Source organism: Typopeltis vanoorti, chromosome 3 (assembly GCF_054136105.1).
Source record: "Typopeltis vanoorti isolate ZY-2024b chromosome 3, IOZ_Tvanoo_1.0, whole genome shotgun sequence".
NCBI classification, from domain to species: Eukaryota; Metazoa; Arthropoda; class Arachnida; order Uropygi; family Thelyphonidae; genus Typopeltis; species Typopeltis vanoorti.
Genome location: NC_143551.1, coordinates 13034900 through 13061054, shown reverse-complemented (window position 1 = coordinate 13061054; position 26155 = coordinate 13034900). Strand labels below are relative to the sequence as shown.

General features: G+C 34.8%; 1 protein-coding gene and 1 non-coding gene across 2 annotated transcripts in view; both read left to right on the top strand.

The window, feature by feature from the left end:
• Positions 1 to 14634, top strand: part of LOC150107927 (chymotrypsinogen 2-like) — a 51022-nt gene extending 36388 nt beyond the window's left edge. The window contains exons 5-6 of the mRNA XM_090415452.1: positions 9763 to 9914; positions 14473 to 14634. Coding sequence (XP_090271578.1) covers positions 9763 to 9914; positions 14473 to 14634 — 314 coding nt within the window. The remainder of the gene's footprint in view (positions 1 to 9762; positions 9915 to 14472) is intronic.
• Positions 14635 to 25180: 10546 nt separating this feature from the next.
• Positions 25181 to 25251, top strand: TRNAG-GCC (transfer RNA glycine (anticodon GCC)). Its single transcript has one exon. It is a non-coding gene; the product is annotated as a tRNA-Gly (tRNA).
• The last annotated feature ends 904 nt before the right edge of the window (positions 25252 to 26155 follow it).

Here is a 26155-nt window from a genome sequence, read left to right as displayed (position 1 = left end):
ATTTGTTTCCAAATGAATCATACGTTACATTACATTACATGCATTTCATTCCAAATGAATCATACGTTACATTACATTACATGCATTTGATTCCAAATGAATCATACGTTACATTGCATTACATGCATTTGTGCCATATATATCATACGTTACATTGCATTACATGCATTTGATGCCATATAAATCATACGTTTCGTTACATTAGATGCATTTGTTTCCAAATGAATCATACGTTACATTACATTACATGCATTTGATTCAATATGAATCATACGTTACATTGCATTACATGAATTTGATGCAATGTAAATCATATGTTACATTACATGTAACGTATGATGCCATATGAATCATATGTTACATTACATTACATGCATTTGTTTCCAAATGAATCATACGTTACATTGCATTCCATGCAATTTATGCCATAGAAATTATACGTTACATTACATTACTTGCAATTGATTCCATATGAATCATACGTTACATTACATTACATGAATTTGAATCCAAATGAATCATACGTTACATTGCATTATATGCAATTTATGCCATAGAAATTATACGTTACATTACATTACTTGCAATTGATTCCATATGAATCATACGTTACATTGCATTACATGCATTTGTTTCCAAATGAATCATATGTTACATTACATTACATGCATTTGATTCCAAATGAATCATACGTTACATTACATTACCTGCATTTTATTCCAAATGAATCATACGTTACATTGCATTACATGCATTTGATTCCAAATGAATCATACGTTACATTGCATTACATGCATTTGATGCCATATAAATCATACGTTACATTACATTACATGCATTTAATTCCAAATGAATCATACATTACATTACATTACATGCATTTGATTCCAAATGAATCATATGTTACATTACATTACATGCATTAGATTCCAAATGAATTATACATTACATTACATTACTTGGATTTGATTCTATATGAATCATACGCTACATTGCATTACATGCATTTGATGCCATATAAATCACATGTTACATTACATTAGATGCATTTCATTCCAAATGAATCATACGTTACATTACATTACATGCATTTGATGCCATATAAATCATACGTTACATTACATTACATACATTTGATTCCATATGAATGATATGTTACATTGCAACATGCCTTTTATGCCATATAAATCATATGTTACATTACATTACATGCATTTGATTCCAAATGAATCATATGTTACATTACATTACCTGCATTTGATTCCAAATGAATCATATGTTACTTTATATTACATGCATTTGTTTCCAAATGAATCATATGTTACTTTATATTACATGCATTTGTTTCCAAATGAATCATATGTTGCATTACATTACCTGCATTTGATGCCATATAAACCATACGTTACATTACATTACATGCATTTTATGCCATATAAATTATACATTACATTACATATGTTTGGTTCCAAATCAATCATACGTTACATTACATTACATGCATTTGATTCCATATGAATCATACGTTACATTGCATTACATGCATTTGATGCCATATAAATCATCTGTTACAGTACATTACATGCATTTGATTCCAAATGAATCATACGTTACATTACATTACATGCATTTCGTTACATATGGCACATACATCATATTCATATCATTACATATGATAACATATAATAATAATAATAATAATAATAATAATAATAATAATAATAATAATAATAATAATAATAATAATAATAATAATAATAATAATATGATACATACATTACGTGCATTTGATTTCATATGATTCGTACATTGCATTACATTAAATGCATTTTATTACATATGATACATTCATTAATAATAATAATAATAATAATAATAATAATAATAATAATAATAATAATAATAATAATAATAATAATAATAATAGTAACAACAACAACAACAACAGTAATAATTTACTAATAATTCCAGACCATATCGAGTTAAATCTTTGAGCCATTTAATTTGGTTATTTTCACCTGTTTTCTCTGCAGGTTCTAATAGTAACCACACGTCTATTGGTACTAGCATAACTATAATTCTTTGATTCGCCCTCAGTAATCTCTCTAACTATTCTTCCCCCTCATACAGCGTTCATTGAAGCCCTATAAGTTCTTCACTTTTCTCCGTATGACTTCCAACTCTGCTGGATTGGCTACCAGAATCAAGCAATTACATGGCTTTTACTGCTTCCAGGCAGGCTGGGAGCAAAGTCTCTTGTTCTCTTCCTTCCTGCCACGTACTGAATAAAGTGTTCAGTATCAATCCTATTGAACTCCTTTAATAGATCGTCCTAGGCCTTCAACCTATTTTGATGATATAACTGCCACAATCTGGGTAATGTATCGTCTCTAGATCCGCTCCACTACTTCTTTATCCCGAAATAATCCAGGAGAGCAAATCTGCACGCAGTATTATTTCCCTTAAAAGGGGGAATAATAACCTCTTTTACCTCAGCTTGTGAGTGTTTTTCAAGTCATATCGTTTATGTTGCTCGCACCCACGAAAGGTTACTTGTAAACCATTCATTTTGTACCGTGAATGAGCTAAGGATTTTTTTCATAAATTGATGTGTGGTTTTAGGAACCTTTGCAATAAGTCCTCTAAACTTAACTCCCTGTGGACAATCACTCCATGTCTCTGGCTTCATCAGTTTCCTGCATTTAAGTCCATCAATATAGTATACAATATTGATGGACATAGAGATTACAATTACAGCTTGTAATCTCTTCACCCCAAGTGCATGTCACTACACTTGGCTACGTTAAACTACTGCTATCTATCTTTGCTCATACTGCCTGTTTAAGTCACTCTATACATCGTTTTCATATTATAATTCCCAGCTTTGTATAATCAGCAAATAACTGAATACTTCCCCTTAAATCAACTCCTATCTCACTATTGTAATTAAATAACAGATCACAAAGTACTGAGCATGCATTACACTACTGGTCATCTGCTTCTCATGAACTCAATCCTGCATAAACCATTCTTTGATATATCTCCATCAATCACCCTCTTATCCAAATCACCAGCTTCATATCCATCCCCGTTTACTCCAGTTAATGCAATAGAGTTCAATATGGAATCCTGTGGAATGCTTTTGCAAAATCCTTTATCCAAATCAATTGTCGCTTTATTTTAAATAGTAGAAAAATCTAACGTTCTTAGCTTAGTTGACATAATATACTGGCCTCAATGCCGGAGTTGCTTTGGCCGTAAATCCAAATAAAGCTAAATCTAAAAACCTAATCCTTAAATCATTGGATCTGTCTTCGAAGGGTTGAATGGTACGGTGTGGATCTACACTTAAGCATAAAACAGGACAGAACAGCAGGAAGAAACATCACTAAGGCAATACCTACCATTCACAAAATCATGTTGTTCCTTGTAAAATATCATATTCTTGTCCACCAAGTCCTGAATTCTGTCTTTTACCAACTTCTCCAATATACCTTACCCATCACAACAGAGAGATACTCCTCCCTTAACGTATTAGTCCCTATTGGCCCGTTGCGTTCGTATTAGGCATGGCCCATTACGATTTGAAACCGTCACCGCTTCGAGGATAAGGTGGTTAGCCCTATACCTCCCGGGGTTCCTATGTTTGTAGATGCGTGTATTACGGGGACAGTTTGCCTGCTCTGGGGGTCAAAACCCAAGTTTCTGGGTGAAACAAAATCCCTACTTCTGTATGAGACAGGCTAATTTACCTTTCGTCGAAAGAGACCAGATAAAGGTTCCTCATGTCTTGGATGGGAATCGAACCCAGGGCTTTCCGACCAAAGGGCTTCGTCTATACCGACTGAGCTACAGTGGTTCTGAGAGATACTAATTGAAATATGATTTGCAACTTCTCTCTTGGAGCCACAGAACGTAACTATTTTGATCTTTCCACTCCCTTGGCTTTCCCAGAACAGAGGTTCGAATTAAACTGTTTGGTCAGAGATGCTACCAATTCCCTTGCACATTCTCTTAATATAAGCTGATATACCATCAAATCTTAGGGCTGTATTCGCATTAAGGTTCTGCAAAATCAGAATCATCTGTAATACATCTCGTTTATTCTCACTTCAGTCAATGCTACAATGGTTGCAGGGTTTTCTCCCGAAAACTGGGATTTTTCATCCCATATACAAGCAAATCTGCCATGAAATCACATACACGTTTAGTCTGTATATATACTGTACTAGAGGTGGTAGGCTGTGGATGATGCTATGTGTTGTATAGATGGTGAGTTTTAGTGGAGTGATGTGCCCTCCTACGATGAGTCCTTGGAGGTATGACGTAATAATAATAATAATAATAATGTTACATCTGCCACTGGAATTTCTAACTGGATAGTACATGTTAGTTCATGTACCATCTGGATGTGTATTATCACTCACTAAATAAATATATATATATTTTTTTTAATGAATGAATTGAGAACCTCATTCGAGCCAGCAGGACCTGGAATCTTCTGATCCATAGCCAGGCGCGTTATTCGTTCCACCACTGACCCGTCCGATTTTTTTCTTATAATTATTATTAATATTACTATCATGAATATTACGTGACACCTCCAAGGAGTTGAAGGGTTCATCGTGGGAGGGCTTACTACGCCATTACAACTCGCGTCTCTCTTATTTACTCTTTCAGCTAAACGATGCCACTACCATCAGCGCTACATTACTTTTATTTATGTTTTATATTATATATTAATATTTATATTATATTATATATTTATGTTTTATATTACATATTAAGTCCATACACGAGAGATCAAGGGATCTATAAGCACATCAACGCTGTCATTAGTTTATTCTTTTTTGTTATTGTTGTTGTTTGTTTGTTTTGAAGAGTTGTAAGTTATATATATTTTTTGGGAATACTTCAAGAGGAAGGTTGTTCCAGAGAATAGAGGTGAACGGAATAAAAAAATGAATAATAGAAGCAGGTTCGGTTGTTTGCAGTTGCTGCCCTTGTATTAACAAGTGCAACAGGTGAAGGAATGATTGCCAGTTTGCTTGAGCAGTGACCTGAAAGTACCTATAGAATAAGCACAGTGCCGAAACGCTGCGCTTGTGAGATAGAGACTGAACTGAATCTGTAAGAGAGAGAGAGAGAGAGAGAGAGAGAGAGAGAGATCATCTATAAGCCTAACTGCTCGTCTCTGGATGGCGTCAAAGATTTGAAGGGAATTTTAGGTGCATCACCCCGAACATGTGTGAGCAGTATAGTTCTAAACATGGGCGGATTTGAGATTTTTGTACAGTTAAAAGTTGGTTGGGTGTAAAATAGGCTCTTGAACGATAGAAAATGCCAAGTTTCTTGGATGCTGAGGAGGCTATTGATGAGATGTATTTATGCCACTAAAGACTGGCTGCAAACGTTAACTCAAGCAAAGAGATCGGAACTTGTCTGGTGATTGTGTATTATTGAGGGTAAGGGTAGATGAGTTACGATCTCTTTTGCGCAAGAAAAACAAGACTGTTTTTGGTGGCATTGAAAATTACTAGATTGTCTCCATCCCGTTGAAGGATAGTCTGTAGATCAACGTTTAAGGCAATGGTTGTAGATGATCTTGAAGCCTGGAATGTCAGAATACTGCAGGTTTATCAATTGAGCAGGATGATTGGAGAGTACTGTTGTCTGCAAAGCTGTGGATAGGATTAGTAGTCATTATGTGAGGTCATTTATGTACAGGAGAAAGAGAGTAGATGATATGACAGAGGCTTGAGGCACACCAGCATTGGTGGTGAAACTCGAAGAAAGGGAGCGATTTACCACGACTTGCAGAGAGAAAGACGTTTATCCATTTACAGAGAGTAGCAGGAAGACCGAAAGATGGCAATTTGTTTAGTAGGCCTCGATGGCACACATGGTCGGAAGCGATGGAAATGTCAATGTGACAGCACAAATTTCTCCGAACCTTTCCATGAGACGTGTCTACTGGTGAGTGATGTAAGCTATGAGGTCAGTTGTGGATCTTGAGTGGCGGAATCCATGCTGGTGGTCGCTAATTAATTGATGGGCCTCTAAATGGTAGAGGAGTTGATTATTTATGACTTTCTCCATTATTTTAAAGAGGACAGAGGTGGTGGCAATTGCTCGGTAGATTGATGGTAGACTTCTATCGTCCTTTTTGATATAGGATGGATATGAGATTTCCTCTGCTCTGGGAGAGGTACCAGATATGTATAATAAATGATAGAAAAGATGCAGGATGGGTATCATTTCAGGAGAATAATGTTCCAGAACAACTGGAGAGATGCCATCAGGGCCAGAAGACTTTTTAGTGTCCAAATTATTTAGTAGTTTTCTGATGTTCTTTTGTTGAAAAATAGGAGGCATACGGTGCTTGGATTCTCGTATGGTAGGAGGTGATTCCCCTTGGTCATCTACGTAGGATTTGGAGGAAAAGAGTGATGCCAGGATGTCAGCTTTATCTTTGGGTGAGGTATCAATGATGCCATTAGGATGAAAGAGAGAGGCGGCTGTGAAGGAGAGCAGACATTGAGTTCAGTGACCTTAACAAGGGACCAATAGACGTGGCTTCCATTTGAACAGGAGGCAGATTTTCTGCTGTTGGCCTTTATGAAATCGGATTTGGATCTGTTAATGAATGATTTGCATATGCTGCGTGCTTTGGTATAGGCAGAGTATGAAGCTGGAGTTCTTGATGCGTGCCTCATGAGGTAAGCTAAATTGTTTTTCTTCGACTGCTTTAAGACATTTGCGGTTGAACCAGGACTTGGAAAGCGGATGAGGATTATGGGTTGAATGGGGATGAAAGCCTTCCTACCAGTGAGAACAGTTTCTTTGATGATTTTGCAGCAAGTGTTAGGGTCAGGTGAGCGGAAGTAATAGTCAGACGAAGGAAAAGGAGCAGAAATTCTGGAGGTCACCCCAATTGGCTCCTTTGTAGCACTAGAGGATTCAAGATCGGGAATAGTTGGAACAGGGGCGTTCTGTGAGACAAAGGACTTGTATAATAGATTACTCCTCTGCTCTGATCTGTCTGTGCGATTTTAATTTCGCAGCATCCTGTTTGTCTTCGTTATTTCATATAAAGTTCGTTGGAAACACTGCTAAGGACATTATTGAATTATACCAAAATCTATGCAGATTTTTGAACGAAGCTTGACCACCTTTTCAACGAATTGCTTACGATGTATTGCTTTAGTCAGGATAGTAGTGCCAGTCGAGGCAACTCGTAGCAAAGGCGGATAAAGTTCCTACTACAAGCAATGTACAGTATACTTTCCCTTGAATAAAATAATTTAAAACTCGAAAGTAAACGAAAAGTGATGTTAATTTATTTTTATTTATTTATTTATTTTTTTTTGAAAGGCATATTTCTTATTTAGATGAATGTTAGGACTATGATTTCTGACGTTAAAGGCATGTGCCCTTTTCAACATTGAGAAATCCTATTGAATCGTCTAATTTTGCTGTAGTTATTTTTAAGTTAACAAATACGCTTATTAAACCTTTTCCATATCGGACATCTGTTGGGAAGAGATTCTCAATGGCAAATGACGTAACCGAAGTTTCTGACACTACTGTAGGAAACTTACAGTTAAAAATTTATAAGTTTTTTGGTGCTACAATATATTTCTGAAATATTTCTGATAGCTAAGTTCAAAAGAATACTGACATCAAAATTCGAAAATTAAAAATCTGAATCCGATTTCTCTTATTCTGCCTTTTTTTGTCTCTTTTTTTTTTGTTTACTTTTATGCTGCTGCTTCAGTGATTAATCGCGCGAAAATTCAAATAAAGGAAGTTCATCACTATGATGCACTGGCCATATCAGATTCGTTTCAATACTACCCAATTTCCAGTTCCGTTATGTTAGTAAGTTAACCAAAAGTAACCATCAGTAATGAGATTATTTTATTCTTTTTGAGACTAGTCAATAGTATTAGAAATATACCATCCTTTGCCTGCTTACTTCTTAGTAAATTTCAGAAATATAGATAAAAAGCGAAATTTGTGATATTGCAGCGCTCTCTATCGGCAAAAGGCTAGTAATTAAATAACAAAAATTATGCATATTATAAATACACATCAGAAGTATTGAATAATGCTAAGAACTCGATTATTAATACAGTATGAATGTTATCAATGAAATGATAAAGTTATCCATTTGGTTAGAGCCAAATTAGCAAAATTAAACTTCACGCAAGAATTGAAACACAATTGATCCTTTGGCCACTCAACATATAATTGTCTAGTGCTTATATGAATGCAAATATAGTTAGATTAATTAAAATAACTACTGGTGGGTGGGTGAGGAAGGTGAAGAGCTTCACCAACAAAGGATGATACTTCATATGCTAATGAAAAGAAAACAAAAACGTACAGAAGTGAAATTTAAAATCACTGAAAAGAAAATATCGAAAAGATTGGTGTACTAGAGATATAATGTAAACATTTAAATGATGTTCAGTTTACATGCCAGACACTTTCCAGCGTTTTATGATGAACGTTTCCAGCAACAATTTCTATTCTCTCTCTCTCTCTCTCTCTCTCTCCTTAAATTTTCTCAGCGTTACTTGACAATGGCATTACATAAGCTTGATCTCCGATTCTTGTTCTCAAAATGCAGTGGCGCTAGAAAATGGGTTCTCTTTGGCCGAATATTGGGCATCTCGTGCTTAGGATTGTTATGACCCACATATCGTGCATATGTGGCATCGCACCGTGCTGTCTTGCTGATAAAACAACTGGTTTCTTTTCTATCATTAAACAAATTTCTGACATGCCAACATAGATTATTTTCTTAATATTTTTTTCAGCGATGAAAGTATCCCTAATCAAAATTAAGATGCATTTTTATACTACTAATAAATTTTATCGTCAAATTAACCAGTTATCTTTGAATATCTAGCAACAAACAGCTACAATAAACTCCCAAATGAAGTCAGATCGATAACCTCAGAATATGCTTTCAGAAAAAGATTGAGAGATTACCTCATGCGACTAAATAATGTTGACATTTTTTCATAAGAGATCGCTATAACTTATATATCATTTCCAATTATGATTCTAATACCATGTTCTGTGAGCATTCGTAGATACAGTCACTGGATTTTGCAGTGACTGTATCGCATGAATTTAACTTTCTAGTAACCAATATGGCTACGGCCCTTGGTTACACGCATAAAAAGAATTGTAAAAACTCAGTAACTTATTTGAAACATTTTTGTAAACTACGAAAATTATCTTAAAATGTATTTTACTCTACTTGTATATATAAGGAAAATAATTTTATTTTTCTATAACAAAATAAAAATCTGTTGTCACAGAATCTACTAATCTTTCTGAAGATTAGTAGATTCTGTGACAACAGCACACAAAACATTTTCTCAGGTTGAGTTGTCATTTTTCTGCTATACGAACAGTTCCACTCCTAGTGGTCATTAATAGTTGATGTTAAGTCATTTTTTCACAGTTGCAAGAGCTTCTCGATATTTACTCTAGGTTGGAAAAACGCAAGTTCAAATACCCTAGACCTTAAGGAGCTTTTGTAACCGTTTTCAGTTCTTTTATTTCTGTCTAGTATGTAGTGGTTCTTAAACCTTTTTTAGACTGTGACACACTTGGCGATGTAAATTTATATTTGCATAACCCAGTTAAATGAAATTTGGTGACTGCCAATTTCATGCCTATCACTCAATTTTGTACCTCAAATGTATCACATCGTTTTCTAATGCAGCCTGTCTGTTTTGTTAGACACTGACCATTCGGTGGTTCTTAAAGAGGTCAATGTTCCTTTGTGGAGAAATGACGACTGCGAGAGGGCGCTGCAGTTACATTTTGGATCGAACTACAAATTACCACCTACCTCTTTATGTGCAGGAGCAGAAGGCAGAGATGCATGCGATGTAAGTATTTTTGGTAATTGAATGGTAAGAATTTTATGTTTACCTTCTTTGAAATATTGCACGAACTCCGATTTCGCTGTTACAGATAAATCACTTTGTCTCAATTATACTAAGAGATATCCGTAGCTCATTCAGTAACGACGATACCCTGCTGAAAACAATGAGGTGGAATTCCGTCCAGGGGTTTTTCATAACGGTACCATTCTAGGGAAACAGGAAGTTGAGGAATCAATACTTCAACCCAGTTCCTTGCAGCTGAATGAGGTAGAGGTCTATGATTGTTTAAGTCAACTTGATGTGAATAAGGCTATTGAAATTTCACCGCGTGTTATGAAAGAATGCGCTAAGGAACTGACACGTCCGTTGAGTCGGTTGCTTAATGAGAGTCTGGTGTCCTCAACAATCCCTAATGATTGGAAGGAGGGCAAGATTGTTCCATTGCATAAAGGCGGAAGCAAAACAGATGTTTCAAATTACAGACCAGTTTGCATTTCTGGAGTGGTTGTTAAGATCTTGGAGCGATTGGCTAGGAATAGAAATTGGCTAGGAATACAGGGTTGGGTGGAAAGTGAAAACCCATGTTGACCTGTATAGAGGTCAACATGGGTTTGTTAAAGAGAGATCTTGTTTTACAAATTTGCTTACATTTTATAATAAGGGGACTACCGTTGTGGATAGGGGTGATTCGTATACAATAATACTTCTGGATTTTACAAACGTATTTGACAGGCTACCCACATAATAAACTGCTTTATAAGTTACGGCAAAAGGGACAGGAAATTATAAAAGCTTATAAAAGCTTTTATAATTTCCTTTATAAAAGCTTATTATTGAAATAATAAGCTTTTATAAAGCCTTTATAAAAGCTTATTATTTTAATGAAAGGCAGGTTCCTTCTAATGCTTTCCTTATTTTGGGCGGAGGTAGAAATGATGTTCTCCTCCCCAAAACTCCTGTTCGCAAAATAGATGAACTAGTCCGAAGGACAAGAAATTAACAGACATGACACTGGCATGGTCTTAGATGCTTTGGCCGTAGTTCGAAACAGTCCAACTCAAACCTTACTATTATACTGAGAATGAAACCTATCGAGGGGCTTTCCCTTTCCAAAAAATCTGAACGCATTCCTGGAAGGGAGTTGCTTACTTCATCTTTTTTTGTATTGGGATTTCTTTGCTTTCAATATATGTGCAATTCAGCCATAATCGATTGATTTTATTAGAAAGCAAATGGCAACACGATCGATAGAAAGAGTTGAAATATGATTCAATGCTTGAATTCTGTTCGTTAGTAAAGGACTTCTGACAGCTTTCGGCGAGATTGCCTAGAGCAGGGGTGGGCAACCTTTTTAAGTGTGAGTGCCAAAATCGCCAAATCTTTGATACAAAATTTTCTCACGTGCCAAAAAAGAAAGAAAAATTGGGGAACATATTATTATTTGGTGTCGTTTAAGTATTGGAAGAACCTTTTCAAATAATAAAAAATCACACCAGAGCTGTAAAATCAAAGAATATTGGAAGAGTGGTTATTGTAAGTCATGTAAGATTGAATGAATGTAAAAATTAGTGACGGAATTTTTACCTAAGTCCTTCTACCTTATTGATAGCGTGGATATTTTTATTTGCCTTTAAGTGTAATTCTATCTGCCATATACAGCCACACAGTTTAAAGACGCAATTTTTAACATCAGCAAAAGAGTAAACAATAATTCGGATTTTTTTTTATATAAAGATCAATCAGACAAGTTTTTTCAAGTTTTCCCAATATGTTACAGAGCACAGTCGCAATAGTTTTACTTGACTAAAGCACAATAAAAGAGAATAAAATTAAAGATATTATTTTTTTAATTCTTAATCCCTTACGAGTAATACATATAAATTACAGATAAAATAAAATGCCATTTTACCTACATAATATATTAAACAGAAGTTAATCCTTACCATTTTTAGCAGAAAACATCAAATCAAAACTAGAGAAAGAAACGTAATGGACTTTTTATTTATTTAGCATCAATGAGACTTCAGCTGCTGCATCACTGATGATTGATCATTTATATCAGGTTTACATTTTGTAGCCTTTAGAGACATGTATGCGCTGCTAGTTGCATCTGTAGGCTACTCCTATTATAAGACTTAACAAAGTTAATCACCGAGAACATTGATTCACAGGAATATGTAGATGCAAAAATGGATAGTAATGCTGTTGCAAGGGTTTTTAAAAATGCAGACGTCTCTAATCGCTCTTTTTCAATATTTTCCAAGTCAACTCTGAGGTCAACAAATTTCTGCCTCCAAATTGAGCTACTTTGAAAATCAATCAACTGCATTTCAAAATCATCCACATTTATCCACGAAAACATTTGCAAGTTTAATTCATCCAGTTTTATAATGTCTGGAAACTTAATGAATTTTGCAGTCTCTTCTAATTCTCTGAACTTAACAAATCTTATAAAGAATTGCTCAACAGTTGACACAATGACGTTCAAAATAGCTTTTGAAGTTGGTAGTTTGTTTTGTCCTCAGTTTTGGAGATCATTGATGTATTTTTTTAGGTTTGGAAAATATCTAAATCTGTCTACATCCCTCTTAAAAACTCCTAATTTCATTTCAAATGCCTTTATGTCATCAAACATAACATCAGGAGTCTTACCAGAGCCTGCAGCTTAAGGTTCATGTCATTTAAATGTTTTCAAAAATATGAAAAAAACATCAGTTTACAAACCTACACGATGTCATACATTTCTTTATAAGACATTTGTTGATTAGTCAAAAAGAGATTTATCTCACCCAGGCATTCAACGAATCGTTTCAGAACAAGACCTCGACTAAGCCAACGGACATTGTTGTACATTAGTAGTCCTTTGTACACTGAATCCACCTCATTCAATAGATTCTGAAATTGTCTTTTATTCAAAGCACGTGCAGAAATGTAATTAACAACCTGTTTGCATCACTTTTTGAAGTTCCTTTAGGCCAGCTTTTGTACATAAAGTCTCCTCGTGTACGATGCAATGAATAACCTATCAGTGGATGACCAACATGGCAAACAGATTTACAAATCCTGCTTCCTTACCAATCATTCTTGATGCCCATCTGCTATGACGGATGCCACTTTTGAAATATCAATTTGCCGAATAGATTTGCCGAGGTATCCTATCGCAGTGCGCTCAGGTAATGTTAATCACCTCTTCGCATACTTCGTCATCCTTACAAAATCGAGCAAAGATTGCTAGCGTAGCAGATGAAGTAATGTCTGTGCTCCTATCAACATAAATAGAAAATAACTTACATGAAGCCAAATCTTTTGTTAATTGTTCTGCTGTATTCCTCTCTTAAGCATCCTATCTTTAACTGCTTTTCTACTCAGACAAATCTTTAATGTGCTAAATAATTTTTACCTTTTCTGAAAGAGTGTCAAAAAGAAAAGGAAGGAACACATTCTAGCCTTGCTTGTTTATTATACTCTCCATCACTGAGTAGTTTTCCATGTTGGGCAATAACTTTTCAAACTCAAAACTAGCAGAAACTAAGTTTGAACTAGGCCTACCTGAAATAAATTTCATCAAAGTATGGAATGTTTTTTTTTGTTTGTTTTTTTGTCTTGTTCAGTTTACGAGAAATTAATTCTCTTTGTTCTTGCTCACTTTTATTGCTTAAATTCTTATGAACAATTTCAAAATGTCTCTTTACTGAAGCCCTACAAACAACCGATTCTGAATATAAAATGCTCTTTAAATTTTCTAATATCCTCTTCATTTGAATGTCTATGTTTCTTTGGTGGTGATTGTGACATTCTGTACAATCTGTAAACGGCAGGAAGCAAATAAAAATATATGATGAAACTGAAGCCTTATCTTTGAAAATGAAGCCTCATAAGTTGATAATGTTTAATAAGAATTTGACTCTTTTTGAAAACTTTTTTTTTAATATTAAGAAATCGATGTTTCAAAGCAGAACCACAAACAGTTGATAATGTTTATTTCTTTACTGCATTTTTATTTGGTATCGTTTACTTAATAAAATTGTATTCTCTGAAGTTAAAATATACAACTCAGCGAAGATGCTGGATTTGTATTTATTTAGTTCATTATTTTTTAAGGTAATCCCTGGATTGCGTGCCAGAAAAAAAAAGTTGTTAGCGTGGAGAATGTATATCAGTTCTTTTGTTTATTTGTTTATTTCCTTTTTAGAAAAACCTGGGGAGAAAGGTTTGGCAATTGCTGAAATGTTTCTTTAAAGGATGGCTTATAAACAGGCATTGGATTTCTTGATCTTTGCTGTATATAAATTTGTGTTTTTCCGCTTTGTATTCACCATTTACTGCCAACAAGCAGGGTGATGGCCGTGAGCCAGTAAAACATGTTTTGTTATTGTTTCCTTTCATCATAATTAGATGATTCTAAGAAATTTCCAACATATTATGCTATTTTCAAATAACTAATCATTTGGGTTTTAAATGCATGTTATCTAGAGAGTAATTCGTAAAAACGAATATAAACTCGACCATTACACTTTAGAATGCAATAAGGAATGACTGATCTATTGTTCATAATTTGTAGGGTGATGGAGGGAGTCCTCTAGTATGTGAAAAAGATAGTCACTGGTATCAGCTTGGAGTCGTGTCCTTTGGCATTGGATGTGGACGTCCAAATACCCCTGGAATCTACACTCGAGTGGAAAGTTACAGGAACTGGATCCATGATGTGGTGTTGGCTTCTTGACGACAACACTCGAATGATCATTGAAGGAGATTAGTGAAAAAGGGCTGCAGGAACAGCACAATATCCCAAACCAGCCATTTAATTTTGGAGTTGATTCACCATTTCCAAGGAGCTCTAAGCAACAAATACTTTCTCTGAGCATCCTTTCAGCTATCACCACTCTTGCAATAATAAATTCCGTACTCAGAAACCATCGGACTATGTCGCTCTGATTTATTTATCACCTTCTTATTTAAGTCAAACAGTGTCCACTGCAAATCTTTGTTGTAAATAAAAATCACCCGAAAATAATTTGATGCACTGTTTTAGTTTTCATACAGTCTATATTACAATAAGAACTTAAAAGTAGTTTATGAAACCAGAAAAAAATTGACGAGTTCCAATTCATAATTGTGATAAGGAGTCATTTTGAAAACAAAGGATGGGTGTTACTAACATTGTCAGTGAAAGCGCTGTCCTTTTATTTTGTTTGTTTATTTTTATTTATTTGTTATGGGAACCTATCCAAATAAAATAAAATAATAGTGCAGAAACTTAAAGATTAACACAACGATTTTTTGAAAACTTCTTTTGATAAATAATTTCAGAAAGAATACAAAACATAAGTAGCCTCAAAAAATTTGTTTACAAGAAAACTAAGCTACGTAAAACTTTAGCGATAGTTCCTTAAAAAGATTTTGAGACACACTTATACTGAAGTTCAATGGCTTTATTTTGCTTACTTTTCTTAGACAATGAAGGTTGTCATTATCACTCTGTCTAGACGACTTGGGAATCAAGGGGAAAAGGAGAAGAAAAATAAAATAAATCTCCCCCCCCCCTGAGAATCTACGCATAGAAAAAAATAGTGGATATAGTCATTCTTCGGGATAACATAAACGAAAAAAAAAATGAATTCAATGAACTCCACTAGTCTAACTATTAAAACGGTTTGTGGTATTCTTCTTCCAGTGGTTTGATGTCGATGTGCCGTGTATTTCCTAAAGCCATTTTTTGAAACAGCTCAGACAATTTTCATTATTCAGGTATGAATAATGAAAGATATTTTCCCAAACCAATCCTCTTGTCAATGGTTGTAAGGGGAGGTAAGTCTGTGATGTTAGTCTCTATGATAGAAGGCTATCTTTGAAATTCTGTTGAAACTGGTGGTGGTGGTGGGTAAATAGCGATGTGTTGATAGTAGTGGAGTCGTGCAGTTGAAGGATTAAGGGAGACAGTAAGTTTTACTGGGGTAGTGGGTCCTCTCACGATGAGACCTTGGAGGTGTCACGTAATAATAATAACAATAACTATTTGTGCCAATTTCATCAGTCCTTTCCTTTACTGCTACTAATCAAAATTATTGCAATGTTTACTGAGTTACAGTGGAACGTCAGTTTTACTTCAGTAACAGTTTCTTTCTGTAGTTCTGACATATCATTGAAATACAAAAATAGATTAATGATCCTTTTTATTCCTCTTTATTAAGCCAAATATTATATATAACCACATACATGTTTGTGTTATTAACTTTCTTTTCGCTATTTGAGTCAACCCTTGGCATACTTAATCCCACGCAAAGCAACTGCATGGAAACATACACACCACACACTACTCTGAACTGCCATCCCCTATCGAAACACTGGTTCTCCAAGATGTGCCAAGGCTGTACAAATGAAAAACCAAACATACTGTAACTGCCTCAAATCAAGAACTGCATCTTCCTTTAGAGTTTATACTCAAGCCCAAAATAGATGCAAAAAAAATAATAATAATAATCAATGCTTCGAAAACAGAGCTTGAAAGAGCAAAAAGCAGGAAACTAGCAGCCTGTCCAAATGGCAGCGGAGCCTTTTGGTCTTTCGCCAAAGCAATTAATTGTAACTTCTGCCCAACATTATTTCAACCCTTATCATACCCAAATGGCTGTATTGCATTATCACATCATCACCCACAGAAAAATAAAATCTTCTGGCTTCACACTTTGCTTCCTGACAATGCATAACTGACAATGGTAAAGCCCCCCCCCCCCCCAACCATTTCAGATGGTTAACATACAATGCCCACTATATCCTTTTGCCAGAGAGAGATCAGAAAAATAATGTCCAAATTAGACATAAAAAAGTCTCATGGCCCTGATGGCATTCCTCTAAATGTCCTGAAAATTAATGCACCAGAACTGACTCCCATCCTATGTCGCCTGTATATAGTCTCTTACTTCAGTGGTATCTATCCCACAGCCTGGAAATTGTCCCATATTCAACCCATTCCCAAGAAGAGCGACAAGTCACTTCCGTCCAACTACCGCCCCATCTTGCTCGCCTCAGCTTTATCTAAAGTAATGGAAAAATCATCAATTCGCAACTCCTATAAGGCATCCACCTAATAAACAACTTAAAGTATGGACTCGGTCGCTACCGATCAATAGGAGATCTGCTCACGTGTGTCATCCATCTCTGGACAAATGATATGTTGAAGTTTGCAAATCTCAAGTGGTTGCACTTGATATCCTCAAAGTTTATGACCAGGTCTGGCACAAGGGCTTACTAAGCAAACTACCATCGTTTGGTCTGTCTCAGGACATCTGCAGTTGGACTGCTAGCTGTCTTTCTGGACGCACACTATGTGTGATGGTGGGTGGTTCCTTATCCTCACACCAACCCTTTTACTGCTATATACCATTGGCCTATTTCGGTTGACCTCCAACCCAATACACAGTTTTGCAGACGACAGCACACTTACTCTACACAACTCACCTCAACCTACAAACCATCAACCACCACCGTCGCCCTTAATTCTGATCTCCAAGCCATCCTCCAACGGGGAAGGGGGTTCAGATAACCTCGTCAATTTCAATCTAATAAAATTTAGTTCTGTCTTATTTCTCATAAAAAAGAACCATTTTTTCCCAGGATTATTTTTGACAATATTTAAATTTCCAAGCAATTTGAAATTTCTCTTCTTGGAATTACCCTGTCATCAAACCTTTCTTGGCATAAACACATCACAACCATTGCGTCCTCAGCTTAAAATAAAATAAAAAACTAATATTTCTTTTTCGCTCAAGACGATACTTCACCTTTGAACAGCTATTAACGTTTTACAAACCAAAAATCCGCCCGGCTATTGAATACTGCTCTCACATTTGGAGTGGGGCACACTAAAAGCTCCCTTAAAATGCTTGACTCGATACAGAGGAGAGCAATTAGACTTATTAATAACCCATTTCTTACCAACTCACTCCCCCCACTTTCGCAGAAACGTTTGGTTTCCGTAGTATGCATATTCTACAAATATTTCCGTACTAAGTGGGGGAATTACTCATCTAAAATAACATCAATACGAGGGTGGTCTGAAAAGTTCTCGGCCTAACAATGAAAAAAAAGAACTTACAATTTCAATTTCGAAATTATTTTTATTTTTCAACATAATCTTCCTTATGACTAATACATTTATTCAAGCGATGCTGCAACGCCATTATCCAGTCCCTGTAGTGGTTCTCAGTAATCACCTATTGATTGATGCAATCACCTATTGATTCGAAGAAAACTGCTGAGAAAACAGCGAGAAAGTCAAATCTGGGAAAGAGGGTGGATGTTTCAACAATTCATAGTGCAGATCCCTTAATCGTCTCATTGCCAAAACACCTTTGTGGGCAGGTGCACTGTCCTGATGAAGGATGGTTTTTTCTTTTGCAAATCGGGTCTTTCCTTAAGTTTTTTACGTCTAGTCAGGTTAAAAGATCGGAATAATATTCCCTCGTTATTGTTTTACTCTTTTCAAGATAATTAATAAATAGAATGCCTTTAGCATCCCAAAACGTCGATGCCATGATCCTTCCTGCTGATGGAACCGACTTTATCTTCTTTGGCGTTGAACGACTGACTTCTGTCCATTGTTTTGACTGCTGTTTGGGTTCTGGTCTGTAATGATGAAACGAATCTCATCCATAGTACCAAATCGGCGCACAAAATCAGTTCTATTCTTGTTAAAACACTCCAAGCACTGTTCTGAGATTTTCATGCGAGTGCGTTTTTGATCTGTTGTGAGCAAGAGCGGCACCCATCTTGCGCAAGATGGGTGCTGCTTTTGCTTCACTTTTTCAACACTTTTGCTTCAGCAGCAGACAGCTGTACGAAACAAACTACTTGATAGAATAGATAGACTTGCAATTTCACATGGATGCTTATGACAGATGCACCAACTTAGGGAAAAAATCGTGCCGATAGTGTTGCCATCTATAGTGAAGGCTGAGAACTTTTCAAACCACCCTCGTAATTCCCCCACTTAGTACTAAGCCAATAGGAACACGTGCAGCTGCTGCGCAACATCACTTCACAGTGCACCTTCTAACCCACAGAACAAGTTTCTTTTCTTCTTCCTTCATCCTGATACTGATATTGATACTGCTGTATTGTGGAAAGTCTTTCCCTGATGTACTTCCCAGGGAATACAATATACAGTCTTTCAAACCAAATGTAAACATTTCCTTTTCCAACCCAATACCCATACACGGTACTAACGTATTATAGGTTGATCAACCAACCCCTCGTGTATGGACTCAATATAAAAAAAAAAAAATCAGATAGATTATGTTGGTGCCTGGATTCATAGGGGAGCCCACCATGTGTGTGTGTGTGTATATATATATATACGTGCGTGCGTGCGTGTGTGTGTATATGGTGGGGTGGTCCGAATATACTGAATAAGGACTCGTGGACCAACAGGGCCATAAGGGGCAATCATCTTGATTGTAAGGGAAGCGGCACTCCCATGAACCCCCTAGCTGGATCTATCCTCTTCTTCTTCTACTTTGAGGAAGATCCACTTACTTTAATCTTTCTATAAAGCCTTATCAGCCAACTCTTCTTATTTCATGACCCTTATGCTATTAAAGTACTCGAGGGCCATGGGGTCTTTTCATTTCTGGCCTTACAACTATGCCCTATCTATAAACCTTACTATAATTCTTCTATAATCTACTCTTTCCCCCTTTCCATATACCCTATTCCTCCTATGGGTTTAAAATCGGAAGAAGGCTAGTTCAGAAGCCTTAAGGTAGCAGCCCTACCACTGAACTATTCCATCGTCAGGCTAGTCCCCTGACATGGAGAACATAATTTTACTTGTAAGCTGACAGAAAAAGATAATCGGATTGAATCTATGAAAAACGACCCTGGAATGGAAAAGGTAAAACAAAAATGGAAACGACAAAATATAATGCACATAGCAAACTGGAATGAAAGAGGAATAGCATATAAAGAAAGAGAATTAGACCAACTATTAAATGAAAGAAATTTTAAAATAGCAGTAATCACTGAACAAAATGAAATTAAAAGGAACTATGAGAACCGAAATTTTAATGTGATATACAATGGAGTCGACAGAGACCAAAGAGCACAAGCAGGAGTCATGATTTGGATTCATAACTCCCTTTCAAAACAGCTAAAAGATTATAAATTATGGAATAAAAGAATAATAGAAGCTAGAATAAAAATAGATAGAGGCTATTTAACAGTAATTGGTTTATATGCCACAGAAGAAGGAAGAGAACAGGATTCTATTGATTTTTATAATCAGCTACAAAACATATATAATAAAATAAATAAAAATGATTACATAATTTTAGCAGGAGACTTAAATGCAAGAATTGGAAACACGAAAATTAATAATAATATAGGAATACAAGAAGAACACACTATAAACAGAAATGGTAAAAAATTGATTGACTTTGTAGTTTATAATAACCTAAAAATAATGAATTCCTTCTATAAACATAAAGACATACATAAATATACTTGGGCAGCAAGAGGATGGAAATCAATATTAGATTACTTCATATTAAATGAAAAGACATCAAAATTTTCACTAGATGTTAGAGTTCACAGAGGATATGAAATAAGCTGTGACCACTTCCTTGTTAAAATAAAATTAATATTACCACCTAAATGGCTACATCTAACAAGAACAGAAAGAAAAATCGAAACATTTGTTTATAAAACTAGACTATTGAATGACACAAATGTACAATGGCTATATGAACAAAGAATTAACCAGTATCTAGATAAAATAAAACAAAATGAAGAAATAAAAATAGAATGGCTTAATATAAAAACGATACTAAATGCAGCAGCAAATGAAAGCTTAGGAAAGACCAAAAAATTCAATAAAAGGAAAAAAAACTGAAGATCTGGGATGATACAATCAAAGAAATAATCAAAAAGAAAAACGAAGCCTATCACAAATGGTTAAGCAGTAAAAGATTAGAAGATGAAATAGAATATAAAAGAATAAGAGCCATAGCTAAAAGAGAAGTCAGAAAAAGACATAGAGAATCATGGAATAAATTTGTTTCTAATTTAGAACATGATTTATATAAAATAAGACCCAATGTATATAAGATTTTGAAACACTTAAATGCAGATACCAAAGAAAACATTAAATTAAACACCGAATTGAAATTAGAAGAATTTCTAAATTACTGCACAGAATTGTGGACAGACAAATATTTTAAAAAAGACAACTGGCAAACAATTAACGAAAATGAAAAGGAAATAACTGAAGAAGAATTAGAAATCAGCCTCAAAGAAACAAGAAACGGAAAATCACTTGGAGAAGATAAGCTAGGTTCAGAACTATATAAATACGCAGGAACAAGATTCAAAAAAAGACCCTTATTATTTTTAACTAAAATTTACTCAACTGGTATCTCCCAATAGAATGGAAAAAAGCAATTGTGATTCCTATCTTTAAAAAAGGTAATAGAGATGACCCTAAAAACTATAGAGGTATCAGTATACTAAATTCCTGTTACAAAATATACAGCAGAATCTTAAATAGCAAAGACGACTAATGAAATATTCCGATAACTTTATTTTAGAAGTACAGAATGGATTTAGAAAAGGACGAGCATGTATAGAACCGGCCTTTTGCCTAAAATTAATAATAGAGAAAAGAAGAGAATACAATCTAGAAACACGTATTGCATTTAGTGACTTTGAAAAAGCATTTGACAAGGTTAAAAGAAACATATTATTTAACACATTAAAAGAAAGAAAAATACCAAATAATATCCTAAAAGCTGTCACAAATATATATATGAAAATAATCAAATACAAATAAGATTAAATCAAGTGCTATCATATACGAGATTGATAAAACAAGGGGTCCGACAGGGATGTCTCCTCTCAGCAACTCTTTTTAATATCTACTTAAATGAAATAATAATAAAATGGAACAAGAATTTACATCAAGGTATTAAACTTTTCCTACAGTAAACTTAAACACTTTCCTCTTTGCAGACGACCAAATAATAATTACAAATTCTGAAGATAACTTACAGAAAGCTACTTTAGATCTAAATTAGATATCCAAAGATTATGGTATGATAATATCAACAGAAAAATCAAAAACTATGGCCTTTAAAGGACAAGATCCAGCAAGAACTAAAATAGTAATAGATAACAAGATCTTAGAACAGGTGAATTCATTTAACTACCTATGATGTATGATCACATATGAAAATGAAAAAGATATAAACATAAAAATTGCAAAATATTTAAAAATAACAGGAGTAATTAACTCTGTATTTAAACCAAACATAGTTTAAAAACAAACCAGGCTAAAAGTATACAATACATTAGCCCTACCAGTCTCAAAGTATGGAAGCGAAATCTGGACAATAAAACAAAAAGACAAACAAAGATTAACAACAGCAGAAATGAAGTTTATGAGAAAAACTGCAAAGTATACCCTATTTGATCAAAAGAAACGAAGACATTATGAAAGAATTAAACCAAGAACCAGTAATAGAAAAAATTAAAACATATAAACATAAATGGATGGAACACATTCGAAGAATGAAAACAGAAAGATTACCAAAACAAGCCTTAAAGTACAAGCCATTAGGAAAAAGAAAACCAGGACGTCCTCTTAAAATTATTCAACGATGACTTCTAAGGCCGGAACAGGCCAAGCTAGGCCTAAATCCTTGATATGCATGATGATGGTGATGAATTTTGTTTTCTATAAAAAATAAATTTCGAGTATTTTTAATCTCGCTTAGTACGAGATGATGAAGGTGGTTTACCTTCACATAAGAAAGAATAAGAAACACACAGAAGGAAGAATAAAAATCTACCAACCTTTGCCAGCAAAGGTTGGTCGATTGGTAGAGCCTCTGCTACTAATGGCTCACGCAGAAAGTTAAACAAGTTTGAGTGCGGTTAGTAGTTGGAAAGGTTTTAATCGTTCGATGCTGTTGGCACACTCTCCCTCGATGAGTTTTGGACTCCCTGGAGGTGTCACATAATAATAATAAAAAGAAAGAATTACAATTCCCAAAACATCCAAAATTACCAGTGAGGTAGGTTTAAAATATTTTCATATTAAAACGACTAGAAAAACTACTTCATGCGTGATTTAGACATTCGATGAAAGGGAAAAGAATTGGTGACTCATAAATTTATGAGATTAAAAAGTTATTTTCATCCGACAAGATTTTATTTTTCGATGCCTGAAAAGTGAGCCTATGCAGTTAACGGACATTTGCCTCATAGCCTTTGATGCTTCGTTGAAATTCCCAACTAAACGTAAACCAAATCGATCCCTCTTACCCAAACAAATAATAATAATAATATAAAAGGCTTTTTACTACACATCTAATTTATATGTCCAATTTTTCTTTTCTTTTGTTCTTTTATTTTTAGGGATATATTATGTACTCTTGCATATTTACCAACGCAGAGGTTTCTTCTGACCTTTGGAATAATATTCGTTATAGAAGATTCGAGCTTTTACAATAAAATCGTCGATGGTGAGAGAGGAATGACGAAATACCAGAAAACACTAACTCTAAAATAAGGAATAGGGAGAGAATGTCGACAATCTTCATAAATTCATTGTCTTTTTGTGTTTTGTTTTGTTGAATTGACAATCAAATTTCACACAGGACATTGAACAGCGAGAAGTACTGCCTGTCGGTTAAGGATGATTGGATAAGGTGTAAGGGTCTGCTCTAGAAACAAACAAAATTTTTCTTTTTGGTCCTTTAAAGAAGGCTTATAAAGTTCTGGCGTTTGTCACGAACCTATCACAGTGATATGTGAATTCCCGTTGTCTCCTCCAATTCATGAAAAAGTGAAAACATTCCCTTCACTTTCGGGGTTATTTTTAACTGGATCCTACAACTCAAGCTCTTAAGGCATCATGCTATTGAATTTCAACATGAGCGCCTTAGTTCCACTGTGTGTCCTATTTTCCAGCATAGAAAATCCGTTGTGCTCTGAGCAGAACACTGTAAGTTTGGTTTAGTTGGAATTACTGCTACATAGTTAAGTCAGACCACTATATTATGGTCTGATAATTAGGTCTCTCTCTAATGGTTTGCCTGTTATTGTCAGAAAATTCTGTCTAAACACCGCAAAAATCATGCAACAACTGTTGGATAGGTTACCTCACCTTCAGCTACAGAATTTCACAAATTACACCAAAATAGATATTAAATGTAAACATTACTAATTTAATTTAATTTTCTTAAGCAGACATTGATATCCAGCAACCTCGCTACTGAGAAATGTATGAACTATGCACAGTATACGAAAATATTATTATTATTATTATTATTATTATTATTATTACGGCCAACTCCAAGGAGTCCTTATACTCATCGAAGGAGGCCCTAAACATCATATCAAGAACTATTCAGCACTCGCACAGTATCTATCATACTTTGCTTTGAACTCATTTACATTCATGGCACACATAACAGACTCTGACAGCTTATTCCACTCATTCACCACTCTCTGAGTAAAAAACCTAGTTCTAACATTCTTGCTCAGTTTACATGGATGGCCACTAATTCTCCCACCACCAGACCTGTTCTAAAAAAATTTCCTCTGAATTAATCTTGTAAAAACCTCTCAGTAATTTATGTAAGAACTATTGTCTTCACTTTAAGCATTTGTTCAACACTAAGTGATTTTACCTGTATCAGGAAGTTTACAAAAAAATAAATAAATAAATAAATAAAAATAATAAAAGGAAATGAAACATAATAGTTTGCAGTTTCGGCTTCTGTAACTATCTGTAAATAGCGAACTGCAAGTAAGCAATATGAATATATGCTAAAACCTCGCTAGATGACACCACATAATAACACCCAGTCATAATAAAATCAGCAATGTATTAATAATATTTAAATTGATATTGTATGGATGAATTCAGGAAACGCAATACTCAAACTAAATATAATAAAAAAATAATAATAAAAGCAATGTAAAAAAATTTAGTGTTCCTCAAAGGAGTGAGGAGCAGGTTTTTTGCATAGAGAGTGGTGAGTGATTTGAATGCATTGCCCGAGATTGCGGTGAGCGCGGACACAGTGAATATATTTAAGCGGTATGATTAACTGTGTGTATAACAGTGGACCTCCCACTATGAGTTTTTGACTCCATTGAGGTTTTTATAATAATAATAAGAAGAATAACAATGATAATAATTTCTCCAACAAAATTTATTTATTTTGAAATATACCTTTATAAATTACTAAGGTGAAATGAGTTAACGTGCATCGGTGGTTCAGTGGTAGAATGCTCGCCTGCCACGCGGGCGGCCCGGGTTCGATTCCCGGCCGATGCAACAAAAGATTAATTTTTTTTTCTTTGCTCCTCCTTTAATTTCATTTATTTTTTAATAAATGACACATATTCTTAGCATTTTAATTTCTGATAAAAAAAATAACAAAATTACAATGCTTATAGAACTGTTATATAATCAGAAAGGAGATTCACTACAGGATTTTCTAATGGAAATTAAATTTATATTTAATTCCACAAACATCCAAACTAGTCAGAGAATTCACACAGTTTACAGACGCGGTACATTTATCATCACTGCCCTAATTGCTTTAGCGTAATCTGAAACTATCAACCAGTACAACAAAAACCACTATAAGACTCAATATTTTTTGTCCTTCTAAATAAAAGAATGTACGTGCCATTCCTACTTCAATAATAACGCAATCAATTAGAACATGATCAACAGATCTTGTTCCCAGTCAGGAAAATCAGAAGTAATGGTCATATGGCGCCCTATATAATATTTCTGACGAATGAATCCAAGTCTTTGTCGACTGATTGTACAATTATCTGACCTTTTAATGGCAGACCATTTATGTTTCTTTCTCACCTTAGACTGTCTCTCTATCTGTATGTCATGTGACCCTTAAAACGCATCAGAATATCCAAATACACACTTTCTCAAGTGCGTGACTTTATTAGTCATAAAAATGCAAATTAATTTGCTTCCTTCTTTCCTGTTTTACGTGATGAACAACACTGTATCATTCAGGCTTTCGCAGGCGGAATAAGGTAGTTAATCCTTATTCCTGTAGTTTTCTGTATTTGAATACTTCGTGGGTTTTTCTGATCGTTTTGCGGATGAAAAACTCGTTTCTGAGGGACCCTACTTCATCTTCAGATGAAAAGCTATGATAATGGTTTTTCACATCCTAGATGAGATTCGAACCGAAGTCTTTCCAAAC